The 19,092-nt window shown below is 41.9% G+C and overlaps 1 protein-coding gene across 2 annotated transcripts in view; it reads left to right on the top strand.

The window, feature by feature from the left end:
* Positions 1–19,092, top strand: part of PCCA (propionyl-CoA carboxylase subunit alpha) — a 1,119,575-nt gene that overhangs the window by 276,800 nt on the left and 823,683 nt on the right. For both annotated transcript variants that reach the window (XM_056555680.1, XM_056555679.1), the window contains exon 4: positions 12,059–12,127. In XM_056555680.1, the coding sequence (XP_056411655.1) occupies positions 12,059–12,127 (69 nt within the window). The remainder of the gene's footprint in view (positions 1–12,058; positions 12,128–19,092) is intronic.

Genomic DNA, 19,092 nt, shown 5'->3' with positions numbered 1-19,092 from the left:
AGAATAAGCCAATAGCTGTAAATAATTTGGCGAATATCCTCTGCAGCCTCATCAAATGTTGCAATGATGTGAGTCAGGATTTTGTGGATTCTGCCTTGTCCTTAGGACGAAGCAGCTGTGATCTTTCCCTTTATCCTGCTTCCACAAAGACAACGCCCTGTGGCCCCCACTTATGCCAACTTGCTCTTGGGCTGGTGGGAGGAGACTAAAGTTTTTGGTGACCAATATTCCCACTATCAAGATCACATCATATATTGGGGATGCTATATTGATGATATAGCAATTTAGTATGGTGCTCAGATTCTTTTTGAATCCATCATCCTCCACTTCTTCCATGATCTTAACCTCAACCCTGTTGGTCTCAAATTCACATATGAGATCAATAAAAATAACTTGGTATTCTTGGATGTTCTACTTGAGAGAAATGAGAGAGCGGGCATTAACACAAGGGTGTACAGAAAACCCTCTGCTGGCAATAATCTTCTGTTATGAAATAACCATCATCCTAAACCATTAAAGGGGATCCCCAAAGGGCAATACTTAAGAGCTTGTAGGAACTGTTCCTCGCAAGCCTTACTTAAAGGGGTACTCCGGTGAAAACTTTTTTTCTTTTAAATCAACTGGTGGCTGAAAGTTAAACATATTTGTAAATTACTTCTATTAAAAAATCTTAATCCTTCCTGTACTTATTAGCTGCTGAATACTACAGAGGAAATTCTTTTCTTTTTGGAATGCTCTCTGATGACATCACGAGCACAGTTCTCTCTGCTGATGTTATTATAATAATAATAATGCTTTATTTATTGTTGTTCTTAGTGGGATTTGAACCCAAGTCCCCAGCACTGCAAGGCAGCAGTGCTAACCACTGAGCCACCATGCTGCCCTTAGCATACATATGCTATGCATGGTTGCTAAAATGGACAGAGATGTCAGCAGAGAGCACTGTGTTCGTGATGTCATCAGTGTTCCAAAAAGAAACGAATTTCCTCTGTAACATTCAACAGCTAATAAGTACTGGAAGGATTAAGATTTTTTAATAGAAGTAATTTACAAATATGTTTAACTTTCTGCCACCAGTTGGTTTTCACCGGAGTACCCCTTTAAGATCAAAGCACAGGAATTAAGAACTAGATTTAAATTAAAAGGCTACCCTTATTGGATCCTGAGGGGGATGCCTTTGTGGAGACAGAGAAAGATCACAGCTGCTTAGACCCTAGGACAAAGCACAATCCACAAAACTGCTGATTCGCATAATTGCAACATTTGATGTGGCTGCAGAGGATATTCGCCAAATCATAAATCATAGCCTGTTCTTAAATCTGATCCTGTGGTGGGAAATTTTGTGAAAGATGGAGCCATCATTATCTTTAGGAGGGGAAGGAACCTGGGAGACAGGCTGGTGCATAGTCACCTTGTACCCCCCAGAAGCCCCAGTACTTGGTTAGGATAAAATTACAGGTACCTTCAGACTCCTGTAAGGTGTGTAGATATATAAAGGTTTCCAAATCCTTCAGGGGTACAGTGACAATCGAGAATATAAGAATTATCATTAATAATTATCATCACTATGAAACATGGGTAAAACCCATAGAGAACTGAGGCGTTGGATTTTTGAGCATATCGGTGATATTAATAACAAAAGGGATAAACCTCTTTCAAATCACATGCACTTGTCATGCTGACACCCCTCTGGCAGTCACTTTCCTTACCATTGAAGTAATAAAAAAAGAATATTCGTGATGGCAATGTTGACATCAACTCCTCCAAATGGAGGCACATTGGATTTATCACCTCCAACCATTGTCACCCCGTGGCCTTAATGACACTTTGTCATTTGCTGCTTTCGTTTGACCTGTGTGTGTGGGTGTATATGTATGTATGTATATAATATATATAATGTGTGTGTGTGTGTGTGTGTGTGTACAGTCTTGGCCTTAAATGTTGGCACCCCTGAAATTTTTCTAGAAAATGAAGTATTTCACACAGAAAAAGATTTCGGTAACTCATTTTGCTATACACATGTTTATTCCCTTCCTGTATATTGGAACTAAACCAAAAGGGTGGAAACATAATGTCACACCAAACTCCAAAAAAAGGGCTGGACAAAATTATTGCACACCCTTTGGAAAAAATAACTGAAATCAGTCGCTTCCTATAACCATCAAAAAGCTTCTTATACCTCTCAGCTGGAATGTTGGACCACTCTTCCTTTGCAAACTGCTCCAGGTCTCTTATTGGAAGGGCGCATTTTTCCCAACAACAATTTTCTCTCCACAGGTGTTCAATGTGATTCAGATCTGGACTCATTGCTGGCCACTTCAGAACTCTCCAGCGCTTTGTTGCCATCTATTTCTGGGTGTTTTTGACGTATGTTTGGGGTCAAAATCCGTTAGAAATCCTCAGATTTCATGATGCCTGGCACACATTCAAGGCGCCCAGTTCCAGAAGCAGCAACACAACCCCAAAACATCATTGCACCTGCACCATATTTCACTGTAGGTACTGTTCTTTTCTTTGTATGCCTCATTCTGTTTCCAGTAAACAGTAGAAGGATGTGCTTTACCAAAAAGCTCTATCTTGGTGTCATCTGTCCACAAGACATTTTACCAGAAGGGTTTTGGCTTACTCCGCAAGTTCATTTTGGCAAAATGTAGTCTTGCTTTTTTATGCATCTGTGTCAGCAGTGGGGACCTTCTGGGTCTCCTGCCATAGTGTTTAAATTCATTTAAATGTTGACTGATAGGTTGCGCTGACACTGATGCTCCCTGAGCCTGCAGGACAGCATGAATATGTTTTGAAACTTGTTTGGGGCTGCTTATCCACCATCCGGACTATCCTGCGTTGACACCTTTCATCAATTTCTCTCTTCTGCCTATGCCCAGGGAGATTAGCTACAGTGCCATGGGTTGCAAACTTCTTGATAATGTTGAGTACTGTGGAGATGGACTTGTAACCTTGAGATTGTTGATATTTTTCCACAATTTTTAAGTCCTCAGACAGTTCTTATCCTCTTTCTGTTGTCCATGCTTAGTGTGGCACACACAGACACACAATACAAAGACTAAGGGGGAGATTCATCAAAACCTGTGCAGAGGAAAAGTTGCCCATAGCAACCAATCAGCTTGCTGCTTTCATTTTTATGAAGGCCTGTGAAAAATGAAAGAAGCAATCTGATTGGTTGCTATGGGCAACTGGGCAAGTTTTCCTCTGCACAGGTTTTGATAAATCTCCCCCTAAGTGAACTTCTCATTTTTATCTGCTTTCAGGTGTGATTTTTATATTGCCCACACCTGTTACTTGCCCCAGGTGAGTTTAAAGGAGCGTCACATGTTTGAAATTTTTTTTTATTTTTCCACAATTTTGAAAGTGTGCCAATAATTTTGTCCAGACCATTTTTGGAGTTTGGTGTGACATGTCCAATTTGCTTCCTCAGTTTTTTTTGGTTTAGTTCAAATACACACACAGGGAATAAACATGTATAGCAAAACATGTGTTACTTCAATCCTTTTCTGTGAGAAAGACTTTATTTTCTAGAAACATTTCAGGTATGTATGTGTGTGTGTGTATATATATATATGTATGTGTATATATATATATATATATATATATATATATATATATTATATAATTTTTTTCATTTGTGTGTGTTTTATTATTTTTTCCATCATTTTCTCTTAACTGAAAGGCTAACAAGTAAGACATGTTTTCAGTATCACCTTGGACATTGTCACTGCTATGCTTTCTTCCTTCTCTGGCTTTATAATTGCTCACTATTTGATAGGGCCATATATGGGCTTTTATATCAATTATCTGTCCTGTTTATAGGACATGTTTTAATTGTTGTGGTTATCCATTCTCTTCATGGTTTTCATTGTCATTGTTCATATTATGGTTATTTAATGATATGGTTATATCAATCAATTTCTTCAGCCTTATCCATGTTTAAATCACCATGGCCTTATTGTTGACTCATACTTGACTCATTGTAGCCATTTATTAGACTACTAAATACCATTTCACGTTATCCCTATATTATACTCTATTATACTGAGGATTGCCAATGCGTTTCACATTCAGAAATGTTGCTGTGCTTCGCTTTATTCTATTTAGACCCAGTTGGAACGCAAATGCACTCCAGCGGATCGATGTGATGTAAGGCCATTAAGCTGGAACGCAAATGCACTCCAGGGGTCCGGAAATGAGGCACCACTGATACGGCTTCAGGGCCCGCAACTTTGCCCATTTTAACCCGGCCACGATGGGATCTGACAACATCCTACAACCTCTGCTAGCTCTTGACTTTAGGGCACCGCTCCACTCTCCATCACTTTGTAACCGTGTCTGACGTATTACCCTATGATGGCAACAGTGTTTGATAGCTTAAGGGGTGTTATTGTGTATATCATTATTGCAGTGAACCTTATCATTCCATTTGTGTACACCCTCTAACAGTTACCCTGATTAATCTTCTGTGCCATCTAAAACTTAGTGTCCATCAACCACACATGTCTTACCTACTACATTAAAGGGTACCTCTCATCAAAAAAACTTTTGATATATTATAGATTAATATATGCAGAATAACTTTACATGTTATTCTGCATGTTATTAAAAAATATGCTTCTTTCGATTTAATTTTCCACTTTGAAGAAATGACCACTAGGGGTCTCCCTACCAGTCCTGGCAGCAAGCATTGCAGACTCATGCTGGAGTCCTAAACACTACGAGCTGCCAGTCTGCTTTGTTCACAAAGGAGAACACTCAGAGCTGCCAGCTTTGTTCACAGCCTGTTAGAGCTGTCAGCCTGCTTTGTTCACAGTCAGAGTGTTTAGGACTCCAGCATGAGTCAGAAATGCTTGCTGACAGGACTGATCGGGAAAAATACAATAGAAAGAAGCATATTTTTCATTAACATGCTATTGGAAAGTTATTCAACATTCATTAATATAAAATAAATCAAAAGTTTATTTGATGAGAGGTACCCTTTAACTTTCTGTTTTGTGTTCCAATTGCTATCCTCCCATTGTGCATCTTGTGTCCTCTATCTTTTATGTAAATCTGTGTGTTTGTATTTTCTTTTGTTACTCTTTGGGGTTAGTCTCCTTGTTCCCTGATAAACCAATGACCTTTTTTTGGGTTGAAATGTGTTTTGAGAAAGGAGTTTTAGCTATCTGCATGTACCAATAAGTATATATATATATATATATATATTCTCTATGTATTTTTTTTATTTACCCTCCACCCCTTACCACACTTTAGTTGTGGGAGGTACAATTAGGCTTTTGCTTAGCTAGCTAGGGATAGCTTTTGTATCTTGTTAGATTAGGGACCAGCACCCGATCCCTATCCCTACTCAGCTCTACTTTGTTTCCGATGAGTATACAGACCGTCACACTTTTTATTAAACAATCCAGAGGCAGCAGTCTACAGACACCAGAGATGGCTATGATTCTAGGCCTGCGGGAGACTTGAAGCAGAACCGAAGATTACTCCTCTGTGCCCGGGTTGTCAGTCATCCTCTCTTCCACCCCCCCCCACCCCCATAGGTGTGTTTAGGACAGGAGGGGCATGTATACAGCCCTACTTGGGACTACTTGAGCCGCATTTGCATACAGGGCAGGGTGTTTAATAACTGGATCTTATGAAAATTACAATCATCAGCAACACCTATAAAAACATGGTAGGAAGGATTGTTTAAGGCTCTAGGACAGTGGTTCTTAACCTTGTACTGAACCCCACCAGTTTCATATGCGCATTCACCGAACCCCTCTTAACTGGACAAATAAAATATATTTTTTTCTAATTCAAAACATAGGAGGTATATATTTATACATAGGTGCACAAAATGAACAACACCATTAAGAACAAAACCATGAAAACATGATTTTCACACAAAAGGCCGGCAATATGTTCCCCCACATTAGGTACACTATAGTCCCCCCACATTAGGTGCAAAATAGTCCCCAAAATTAAGCTGGCAGTATGTTCCCCCAAATTAGGCCGACAGTATGTTCCCGCACATTAAGCTGGCAGTATGTTCCCCCACATTAGGTGCAATATAGTCCCCCACATTAGGCCCCGGCAGTATGTTCCCCCACATTAGGTGCAATATAGTCCCCCCACATTAGGTGCAATATACTCCCCAACATTAAGCTGGCAGTATGTTCCCCCACATTAGGTGCAATATAGTCCCCCAAATTAGGCCTACAGTATGTTCCCGCACATTAAGCTGGAAGTATGTTCCCCCACATTAGGTGCAATATAGTCCCCCACATTAGGACCCGGCAGTATGTTCCCCCACATTAGGTGCAATATAGTCCCCCCACATTAGGTGCAATATAGTCCCCAACATTAGGTACAATATAGTTCCCCCCACATTAGGTGCAATATAGTCCCCAACATTAAGCTGGCAGTATGTTCCCCCACATTAGGTGCAATATAGTCCCCCACATTAGGCCGACAGTATGTTCCCCCACATTAGGCTGGCAGTATAGTCCCCCCCACATTAGGCCGGCAGTATGTTCCCCCACATTAGGTGCAATATAGTCCCCCACATTACGTTGGCAGTATAGTTCCCCCAACATTTGGTGCAGTATATTCCCCACAGACATACAGCCTCCAGCCATACAGTATGGCTGGAGGCTGTATGCCTGTGTACTGCCCCACTTCAGTGTTCCGATCACCGCTCCTCGGGTCCGGTCATAGCAGGACCGGAGGATCGGTGGTCGGAACACCGAAGCTGAAGCGCCGCTGGTAAGCACTTACCAACTGCCAGCAGGCGTCCTTCTTGTTGCTTCTCCACGCTCCGTTGCCATGGGCGTACGTATGGGACATGACGTCCCTGCATGCACTAGTTCCCGGCGATCCCCGCGTTTTTAAAGTCAAAGCGGGGCCGCAGGGACTTAACACAGGCATCCCTGTGTTCCGAAAGCATCTTTCGGAACACAGGGATGTCCCATAGGCAAAAACACCCGGAGGGCCTCCCCACCGAAACACCGGAGACTGCGTCACCGAACCCCGGTTCGGAACCACTGCTCTAGGAAGTGTTTTTAATGGTTACATGGGGTAAAATATGGTGATTGGTTCTCTTTATGGTGCCTTTATGTCAGAAAGCAGCAAAATGAAGGAGAAAAGTCAAATTTCCATTTTCCTTTTGCAGATATTCCAGTTTTTTCCACAGCAGCTATTAACCCAAAATGCAACATAAATTTTTTTTCCCATTTCTGCAGTTTTTAAAGATATATCCCATATGTGATCCCGGTGTGCTATTTGAGTCAATCATAGTCCTCAGGATCACCTATTGGATTTGGAGGCCTTCCTTTTTGATTTGGATATTTTTTCCTGTATCATTTAATGTTTGCAGAGGCTTTTAGGTGCTAAAACTTAAAAATGCCCCATAAGTGAACCCATTTTAGAAACCACACCCTTCAAAGAATGTAACAAGGGGTAAAGGGAGCATTTAGACCCAACACATGTAAGAACAATTGGCTGTAAAAATGACTTCTACTACACTAAAATATATATAATTATATTATCTATATATATATATATATATATATATATATATATATATATATATAACCTGTCAGCCAGTAGTGGACATGCTTACCAAAGATCTGTGCTTGTGTTGGTGGTAAATGGCAGTGTCCTGTGTCCCCATCATGCTGCTGGCTGGTTTGTGTGAACTGGCTGTTTCCTGTTTCCATGACCTCCCTCCAACTACAGTCCCCATGCTTCCTTGCTTTTAGGTGGAAGGTGACTTACCGCCCTCACACATCAGCCACCCCACCCATTGCAGCATTTCTAGGCTCCATTCCATGTGTGCTGTGCTTGAAACTATAATTTCATGCAGCCCTTTTCGAGAATGATCCCTCCCACTCTGCATTACTCCACCCATTGAAGCACAGACATGACTAGTGAAGCAACACTTGACTAGTGATGCATTATCTCCGCCACACTGCAACCTAGGAAAGGCCTGAGACAACACTCGCTTTGTATGCTGCTAAAAATGAACATCCAGGGCAAAGATCACATAAAACTTGCGAGACCAGCCACCAAACACACTATTATACACACTATTATAAACTACACAAACTCTACAGGCCCTATAGCACAGTCAAATAAAGAAATTATAATCATGGAATACCCATTTTAAGCTCAAAGCGGCCATCTCTGAACCACCAATTTCTCTTTACATTAAGGGCAAGAATCTCACTAATATGGTGGTTAGACCCTCCTAACTTGTCTCAAGGGTTTCTTTAGTCCCCTTTGTCAGTAGTGAGCATCACCACAGATGCCAGCCCATGAGGATAAATCGCTGATCAGTGGTGTGGGCAGGCTGCACACAGGGTATGGTCCAACCACACATCACAAAACAGCTGCATGTGGCACGGACAAAAAAGTCCTAAAAAATGTGCCACCCCCTCCCACCCACAAGAAATTTAGTCCTGCCCCAAAAGTCGAGTCTGGGTCACACAGTTTATGGTGCTGTGGACCCTCTGAATACTACACGAGGGCAGTGCACAAAAGAAAAGAAAATGGCTTACTCCTGAGCTCTGCCTGGCTGACCTAAAACTTCCCCTAAATAATGTAGACCAAAATGACACACTACTGGCCCCAGGATTGCCGTATAAACACTCGGAACAGCACGGAAGTACGCTCTGCCCACAGTCTTTCCCCGGAATGGGTAGACAGAGAAGAGTGTTGTATGTTAAATCTGCTGCCGGTACCTGCGACTGGTTTATCGGCAGGACCAGCCAGACATAGCTGTTGGGGAGTGTGCACCACTGCCACCTCACTACAAGAGCTCAAAGGTGATTGGTGCTGTCTTAAGGTAGCACCAATTGCCCTCATCACCCCGTTTACCAGAGGCCAGATTGCCCCAAAAATGCAGTGATTTGTTGGTCAGAATCGACTGGCCAATCAAGTTGATGGGTGGCAGCAGCCATCTTGGCCTGATCACAGTGGGGCGAGTCCTATGCCCTGCGTCATCTAGGTGTTCAATACCACGCCCAGATTCTGGCTCTGGGGGATCCACCTACAAAATGAGCACCAACATTTTACTTAGACAAGCGACTCAAAAGTATCCGTGAACAAAGAAAAATCCAGGGTTGTCCGAAGCAGTAGTGACCGGAGTTTTACATCTCCCATGCATAAAGCCTGTCTGATCAGACATTAGAGAGAAAAATTAGAGAGAGAAAAAAAAAAAAAACAGAAACTTCCCATTTTTGTCACCAAATTCAAAAATAGCAGCTTCTCTGGACAGCACCACTTTTAGTCTGTTCCTTAGCCAAGTGGAATATCTCACTGCAGTCCAGATCACCTGCTCAGCATGCTGAACGACATATTACAACTACTTCTCCCTGTCTGAGGACACACGCTGCTGCGCAGCTACATAGGCTCATTTGGTGATGGCCTTATAGGCATCCCACATAAGGGGATTCAGGGAAAGCCTCATTGCATTTTCAACAATTACCATGAGCAGAGATAAGCAAACTCCGATCCTTAGGGGCTTGAATCCAGTTGCGCTGCATATGCCAGAGGTGGAAGAGAAGCACGAGACCAAGTGTGAGGGACGTAAAAGTGGTGATCTGAGATGACCGTAACAGTGAAGTCTACAATCACAACCAGGGGCAGAAGAAGCAAAAGCAAGAACAATTAGTATTAAGAATTTCCGACTTTGTTTGGGTTTTTCCACTGCCACATAGGAATAGGGCATAAGATGACCTGACAGAGTGAGTACCTCCAGTGCGATCCACAGAGGCATCAGGACCTGTGTTGAAATCTCCCACAATCAACATCACAACGAAAGAAAGTGATCTTATGTGACCCACCTTGCAAGGTATGGAGGAATTTACAGGCCCACAATAAGCAACTCTACAGCATGAAGTGAGCAATGACATTTTGACGTGGTGTGGTAACCCTTCGTCACCCAGGCGTTCTTAAAGGCTAGTTAAATGAGTCAATGGACGACTACATATGGCATTAAAATCTTTCACATATGATATTCTGTATTCCATCTCGGAAGTGCATTCTTTTTAAGATATAGCCTATTTTGTGCAGATTGTCAGCACTTGAAACTGTTCTTTAGTAGAAATTTCTCAAATGAGTCAAAAATGTTTCCATTTAGATAAAAGAAATTAAGGGGGTAAGTAGCCAGAATAATTTTTTTTTAAAGTGGTTGTCAGATGAGATCTATTTTTAACTGTGTGGTGAACCAATATATCATCATTTGTTAAAGTAATTTACTACCTTTCTGTGATCTTTCATGCTTTACTTCTGCTTTTGATGCAAACTGTTTGCTTTGTTTTCAGCACAACGTCCTGTCTGGTGTCATTCTGTAATAGACTTTAGTAAACCTTTTGTAAAGGACTCTTTAGCTGGAAATTCAGCCACCTTTTATCTCCTTCCAATCTAGTGAGAGGGGTTGTAGGTAAGAAAGTGTATTGGGAGGAAAGAGTTGGCTGAATACCCAGCTAAAGTTCCGTAGTAGATTTATATATTTTTTTTGCGTAAACAAAAAAGTTGCACTTGCGCACGTGCGACTTTTCCATACATGCTGCGACTTTTTGATTTTTGCTTATTCCAAAGCACACTTCTGAAATTTGCTCACGTAGTAATTTATTTTATTTTTTTTTACTTTGCAGTGGTCATGTATTTATCAAATGCGATAGTCGCTATTTATGAAGAAAAAAAGTTGCATCTCCATTTAAAAGTGGCATATGTATTCCAGGTCCAACCTGGCTTACAGAAAGTGCATACGTCTGCAGAAAAGGACATTAACACCCACTTTAATAACTGTTCTTGTTCTTCATCATGAAACAAAGCTACTACATTAATGTTAATTATAGAAAAAATTAATTATATAACTAATAACTATTAATTTTAAGGTTGAAAATACACACTGCACACCTTGTTAATTTTAGGACACATACATGCTGGTGTACCCACAACATTTTAAAATGAATGTTGTGCTTAAAATAGAATAAGCAACAAATAAGTGTGCAAGAATATTTACAGATTATGTAAATAACCCATATGGGGCACTAAAATTTTTCCTTGGAAAAAAAGAAACATATTGGGGTGGGTAAGTTACAGAGCGTGTTTTTAATTTTTTTTGTGTGGCTTCACTACTGTTTGTGCCTGTTGGTGCTACGCTGCCTTCCTTCCTGACGTAAACTCCGGCCTCAGCGCAGCGACGCAAGACTCTGCCCACCAACTTCACAATATAGGACTCAAAATTTCAACAAAAAAGCCTCCCAGAGTACGGATATTCATGGTGCAGCATAGTATGTTTTTAATATTTATTAATTTCTGAGGGTGGATGGGTTGTTGCGGGATAGTTGGAGTTCAGCTATTTAGTGCCAGGCAGGTCAGTCAGGGTGTCACCCGATGCGGTACAAACCCCCCCCCCCCCCCCACTCTCTAGCAACGCTACTGGTAATAAAGGGTAGATAAAGAACTTCAGCTATTAACATAAGGGAAAACTTTTCTGCTTTTAAAAAATGATTTTGTAAGCGGGTTTCCCGAGTTTTGCTTACGTGCGATTTATTTATCATGGTTGTGTGACTATTTGATAAATATGTCGCACCTAAGCAAAAGTAAGTTAAAAAAAAATGTCATATAAAGCCATAGGTTTGAAAAGAATGATAAATCTCCTAAGCTATTTTCTGGCAGCTCCCATGGACAACAGTTGAACTCAATCTTCAGCAGTTCCCATTAACAATGACTAGATTCTCTTGACAGACTAGGGTCCTGGTCTCAAAATGTGGTTGATCCCAATGTTAATGATAAAATACCCTTTTAAGTGGTGGATTGTCAGTTCAATATTACAGGACAGCCATTTATTCTTTCAGATATAATGGTCATTTTTGCTGTAACAACATCCCAGGATTGAGAGAGAGTGCGCAGATATTTCATAAATGGGGTAGTTCTCAATTTGATACTTTTATGTCCAAGAACAATTGACCACCATGTAATCAATATTTTATATGTCTGTTACAGTTTGGAGCCATATCTGTGCTGATATGCTAAACAAAATCTATTTTTGTACCACCAGGTAATCAAGACATGCCGAAAACTGGGTATAAAAACAGTGGCCGTACACAGTGATGTTGATTCAGCAGCGGTGAGTTTCTTTGTATGGTTTAGTTTCAGCCTTTGCAAGCTTAATCTCTGTGCAGTGTATAACATCTGCTAAAAAGGTTCTTACTAAAGAGATGCAACAACAATCAATTAACCCTTTGAAAGCACAATCAATGTAAAATGTTCTCATATTTCTTTTCCTTATGATTTTCAGCATTTGTTATAAAGAGTCAAATGAAGGCTTGTTTTTTGCAGCACACATTTTACTTTTGAATGTCTTTCTTCTTAGCATAAAATGTACTGTGAAAATATCATTTTGGAACTACTGGGGGCTTCTGTTTTATGCAGTGCACTTTTCTGTAAAAATGACACCTTATCTTTTTTCTGTAGGCCCATACAATTACAAGGATACCCAATTTATATAGGTTTTATTTTATTTGACTACTTAAAAAAAAAAAAAATTTGAAACTATATGCACAAAATTTGTTTGCTGAAAACTGTCCTCTTCTGACCTCTAACTTTTTAATTTTTCCACATACAGTGATGTATGAAGGCTCACTTTTGTAGTTTTCATTGGTACCATTTTTGTTTTGATAGGACTTTTGATCGCTTTTTATTATTTTTATGGTATATGAAGTGACAAACAATGCACAATTTTGGTATTTTTTCCACGTGTACGCAATCAACCGTGTGGTTTAGCTAACCGTATTTTTTAATAGTTTGGCCATTTAAGGTGGTACCACATATGATTTTTTATTTTATTACATTATTTTATTTAAAAATAGGAAAAGGGGGGTGATTTGACAGGGGGACTTATTCACATTTATTGGGAGATATATATATATATATATGTGTGTATGTGTTGATTATTATTATTATTATTATTATTATTATTAGATGATGATGATGATATTAAAACAATAAAAGTAAAAAAAATATATATATATATAATTATTATTATTTTTTTTTTTTTTTTTAAGCCTCCACAGGGGCTATAACATGCAATCTTTTGAGTGCATGCCCTGATCAATGCCATAGCTTAGCATTGATCAATGTTATTGGTGCTCTGCTGCTTCATCTGCTGAGCAGGCTTGGAGCAGTAGATCGCCGATCAGACGAGGAGGCGGCACGTGAGGACCCTCCTGTTGTCCAGATCGGGACATCGTGATTCTGTCGCGATAGTCCCGATCAGCTCCGCTGAGCTGCCAGGATAGTTATACTTTCACTTCAGGTGCTGCGATCAACTTTGATCGCGGCATCTAAAGGGTTAATGCCGGGCATCGGCCCGATCAGCGGTGCTCGGCATTAACCCTGGGTCCTGGCTGCTGATAGCAGTTGGGAACCATGGGGTTTGAAGCGTTCTCCGCTCGGGAGAACGGTTTAAACCCTGGTAACGGGACTCTCGATGTACAGGTACGCCTGAGTCCTTAACGACAATGGATGTAAATATAAGTCATGGTGCCGTGGTACTTAACGCACCATGACATACATTTATGTGCCGCCATGACCGATCGCACAGATGTCCGCCATTAACCCCTCAGATGCCTGATCAATAAAGATCACGGCATCTGCGGCAGTGCGGTACTTTGAATGGAGGATCGGATCGCCCTCAGTGCTGCTGCGGGGATATGATCAGCCAGCATGGCAGCCGGAGTTCCCCTCACCTGGCTCCAGCTGTCTCCCGGGGTCTTCTGCTCTGGTCTGAGATCGAGCAGACCAGAGCAGAAGATCACCGATAACACTGGTCAGTGCTATGCTCTGTGCATAGTACTGAACAGTATTAGCAATCAAATGATTGCTATACATAGTCCCCTATGGGGACTATTAACCCCTTAAGGACCCAGCCCCTTTTCACCTTTAAGGACCCGGCAATTTTTTGGACATCTGACCACTGTCACTTTAAGCATTAAAGGAGTAGTCCAGTGGTGAACAACTTATCCCCTATCCTAAGGATAGGGCATAAGTTTGAGATCGCGGGGGGTCCGACCGCTGGGGCCCCCTGCGATCTCCTGTACGGAGCCCTGACAGCGCGTGGGAAGGGGGCGTGTCGACCTCCGCACGAAGCGGCGGCCGACACGCCCCCTCAATACAACTCTCTATGGCAGAGCTGAAGCACTGCCTTCGGCAATCTCTGGCTCTGCCATAGAGATGTATTGAGGGGGCGTGTCGGCCGCCGCTTCGTGCGGAGGTCGACACCCGCTATCTGGCCAGAGAGCCTGGCCCCTGTACAGAGAGATCGCAGGGGACCCCAGCGGTCGGACCCCCTGCGATCTCAAACGTATCCCCTATCCTTAGGATAGGGGATACGTTTTTCACTACTGGACTACCCCTTTAATAACTCTGGGGTGCTTTTACTTTTCATTCTGATTCAGAGAGTTTTTTCGTGACATATTCTACTTCATGTTAGTGGTAAATTATTGTCGATACATCATTTCTTGGTGAAAAATGTAATGAAAAAATTGTAAACTTAGCATTTTTCTAACGTTGAAGCTCTCTGCTTGTAATGAGAACAGACATTCCAAACAAATGATAAATTGATTCAAAAATACAATATGTCTACTTTATATTTTCATCATGAAGTTGACATGTTTTTACTTTTTGAAGACATCACGGGGCTTCAAAGTTCAGCAGCAATTATCCAATTTTTCACAATAGTTTCAAAATCGGAATTTTTCAGGGACCAGTTCAGGTTTGAAGTGGATTTGAAGGGACTTTATATTAGAAATACCTCACAAATGACCCCATTATAAAAACTGCACCCCTCAAAGTATCCAAAATGACATTCAGTAAGTGTGTTAACCCTTTAGGTGTTTCACAGGAATAGCAGCAAAGTGAAGGCGAAAATTAAAAATCTTCATTTTTTACTCTCGCATGTTCTTGTAGACCCAGTTTTTGAATTTTTACAAGCAGTAATAGGAGAAAAAGTCCCCCAAAATTTGTAACCCAATTTCTCTTGAGTAAGGAAATGCCTCATATGTGTATGTCAAGTGTTTGGCGGGCGCAGTAGAGGGCTCAGAAGGGAAGGAGTGAATTTTTCTGAAATGGTTTTTGGGGGGCATGTCGCATTTAGAAAGCCCCTATGGTGCTGCCAGAACAGCAGAAAACCCCCACATGGCATACCATTTTAGAAACTACACCCCTCAAGGCACGTAACAAGGGGTCCAGTGAGCCTTAACACCCCACAGGTGTTTGACGACTTTTCGCTAAAGTTGGATGTGTAAATGAAGAAAAAATTTTTTCACTGAAGTGCAGTTTTTCCCCCCAAATTTACCATTTTTACAAAGGGTAATGGGAGAAAATGCCCCCCCCCCCCCCCACAATTTTGAACCCCATTTCTTCTGAGAAAGCCCTTGTGGTGCCAGAACAGCAGAAAAAAAAACACATGGCATACTATTTTGCAAACTACACCCCTTAAGGAACATAACAAGGGGTACAGTAAGCCTTAGCACCCCACAGGTGTTTGACGACTTTTTGTTAAAGTTGGATGTGTAAATGAGGAAAAAAAAATTTCCTCTAAAATCCAGTCCCCTCCCCCCAAATTTGACATATTTACAAGGGGTAGTAGGAGAAAATGACCCCCAAAATCTGTAACCCCATTTCGTCTGAGTATGGAAATACCCCATGTGGGAACGTCAAGTGCTCTGCGTATGAACCACAATGCTCAGAAGAGAAGCGCCACTGAGCTTTTGGAAAGAGAATTTGTTTGGAAGTCAGGGGAAGTCAGGGGCCATGTGTGTTTACAAAGCCCCCCCGTGGTGCCAGAGCAGTGGTTCTCCCCCCCCCCCCCACATGTGACCCCATTTCTGAAACTACAACCCTCAAAGAATTTTATAAGGGGTGCGGTGAGTATTTACACCCCACTGGCGTTTGACAGATCTTTGGAACAGTGGGCTGTGTGCAAATTAAATTTTTCATTTTCATGGACCACTGTTCCAAAAGTCTGTCAGACACCTGTGCGGGGTAAATGCTCTCTGCACCCCTTATTACATTACGTGAGGGGTGTAGTTTCCAAAATGAGGTCACGTGTGTGTGTGTTGGGGGAGGTCCATTGTTCTGGCACTATGGGGGCTTCAATTCCGGACAAATTTTCTCTTAAAAATCCCAAAGGCGCTCCTTCTCTTCTCAGCATTGTGTTGCACCCGCAGAGCACTTTCCATCCACATATGGGGTATTTTCTTACTCATAAGAAATGGGGTTACAAATTTTGGGGGGCTTTTTTTTCCATGCGCATTTGAGGACTACATTAGGGATTGCATAGGGGTAGACATAGGCGTATTCTACGCCAGTGATTTCCAAACAGGGTGCCTCCAGCTGTTGCTAAACTCCCAGCATGCCTGGACAGTCAGTGGACAACTCCCAGCATGTACTGATCCCCGAAGGGCATGCTGGGAGATGTAGTTATGCAACAGCTGGAGGTACGCAACTACAACTCCTAGCATGCCAAGACAGCTGTTTGCTGTTTGGACATTCTGAGATTTGCAGTTTTGCAACATCTGGAGGGCTACATTTTAGAGACCACTGTATAGTGGTCTCAAACTGTAGCCCTCCAAATGTTGCTAGGCAACTCACTGGCTTCTGTAGGATCCAGTGAGCCAGCCACACGACATCGCCGCCCGCCGATCAATGTCGCCCGCAGCCTTCGGATGGTAAGTGGATCTTCTGCCGCCGGTCCCCTTCGGTTTCCCCGTTCTCCCCCCACCTATTGTGGGTGGGCAGAACGGGGAAACCGAAAGCTAACCCCATCGCCCCCGATCTGCTATCTGCTATTGATCGTGGCTCCTTGACGACCAATAGCAGGGATAGGAGGGGTGGCACCCATGCCACCTCACTCCTATCCCTTCAGGGGGATTGTGGGTGTCTTGGACAACCGCGATCCCCCGATCCCTCTTATATTCCGCGTCACCATAGACCCGTAATGACCCGTAATCTGCGCAAATCTGCGATTTGTGTCGATCACTGACATGGGGGGGGGGGGGGTATTTGCGCTGGGTCCTTGCTGATAGACATCCCCGCGCGGCGGGGACCGAAATTCCCTCGGGCGTATGGATACTTCCTGGGTCCTTAACTACCAGGAAGCCAGGACGTATGCATACACCCTATGTCCTTAAGGGGTTAAAGTGTAAAAAAAAATTTTTTAAAGTATAACGTCCGGTTTTCCCATTTTACCCCCCCCAAAAAGCGTAAAAAAATTAATACACATATTTGGTATCGCCGCGTTCGTAAGTCTGAACAATTAAAATATATTCATTATCCCGGCGTAAACGTAAAAAGGTCCAAAATTACTGCTTTTTATTGTCATATTTTATTCCAAAAATTTTTTTAGGACTTTTTTTAAAATAAAAAGTCAAACCTAAGCAAAAGTGGTACTGATAAAAACTACAGATTATGGCGCAAAAAATGAGCCCTCACCTCCCCAAATATGAAAAAAATGTGAAAAAAAAATAGGGCAATTTCAAACATACTAATTTTGTTAAAATGGTTTGAGATTTTTTTTTAAGCGGTACAATTATAGAAAAGCATATAACATGGGTATCATTTTAATGGTCTTGACCCACAGAATAAAAGAAAAAAGTAAAATTTTTACCGGAAAGTGTATTTTTACCGTAAATTTGCTAAATTGCGGTTTTCTTTTCAATTTTCCCACATAAATAATAATTGTTTGGTTGCGCCGTACATTTTATGGTAAAATAAATGATGTAATTACAAAGTACAATTGGTGACGCAAAAAAACAAGCCCTCATATGAGTCTGTGGATGGAAATATAAAAGTTATGATTTTTAGAAGGCGAGGAGGAAAAAAACGAATACTGGTCTGGTCCTTTAGGCCAAAATGGTCCCGGTCCTTAAGGGGTTAAGGACTCTGGAACGGGGGCATACCCGTATGCCCTGCATTCTTAACTGGTTAAAAATAATCCTTTTTTTTTTTTTTTGTTTTGTTTTTTTGTTTTTTTTTGGTATTTGTTCTTTTTCACCATATACCATGCGGGGTCACAAACATTATATTTTGATAGTTTAGACATTTATGCACGCGGCTATACCAAAAACAATCATGTTGTTGGGGTTCAGTGAGTTCCCCAGAGCTACTGGCAATTTTTACTTTAATTATAGACTCCTCGTTCGACATTGATCACAATGGGTAAAGAAACTGTAGTAGTGTATAACTTTCCCCTATCTGAAGTATAGGGGATAAGTTATAGATCGGCAGGGGGTTGGGGTCCGACCGCTGGGGCCTCGATCCCATCTCCTATACGTGGCCCCGATAATGCGCAGGAAGGGGGCGTGACAGTCCCCAGTATGACACGATCCATAGAGATACATGGTGGGGCTGTGTCAGCTGCCGCATCATGCAGGGACAGAACGCTCCCTTCATGCGGACGGCTGCCCCCCCCCCCGATCTATAGCTTACCCCCTAACAGTCATACAGTGGTCTCCCGTCATGATGTCCCCGACCTACGATATTTTCAATATACGATGGTGTCTGAGCCCATTGTATGTTGAAGGCAGCATCAACATAAATTCGCCTGTGTGTCGGGCCATCGCTAGAGTATCCGGCAGCGCTGACTGCTTCAGCAGGTTCCGGAAAGCTGTTTAACCGGTTACCATCATACCGGCCAGCCCCCTGCTAATTCCTGTTGTTGGGGGCCGGGGTTAAAGGGGTACTCCACTGGAAAACATCATAATTTATTTTTTTTTTTATATCAACTGGTGCCAGAAAATTAAACAGATCTGTAAATTACTTATTTGTAAAGCTGCTGTATGCACCACAGGAAGTTCTTTTTGTTTTTGAATTTTTTTTCTGTCTGACCAGTGGTCTCTTATGACACCTCTGTTCATTTTAGGAACTGTCCAGAGTAGGAGCAAATCCACATAGCAAACCTATCCTGCTCCAGACAGTTCCTAAAATGGACATAGGTGCCAGCAAAGAGCACTGTGGTCAGACAAAAAAGGAAATGCAAAAAGAAAAGAACTTCCTTTGGAGCAGATAGCAGCTGATATGTACTGAAAGATT

Source organism: Hyla sarda, chromosome 2, assembly GCF_029499605.1.
Source record: "Hyla sarda isolate aHylSar1 chromosome 2, aHylSar1.hap1, whole genome shotgun sequence".
Lineage (NCBI taxonomy): Eukaryota > Metazoa > Chordata > Amphibia > Anura > Hylidae > Hyla > Hyla sarda.
The sequence above is the reverse complement of the archived record's forward strand: the minus strand, read 5'-3'. Positions and strand labels throughout refer to the sequence as shown.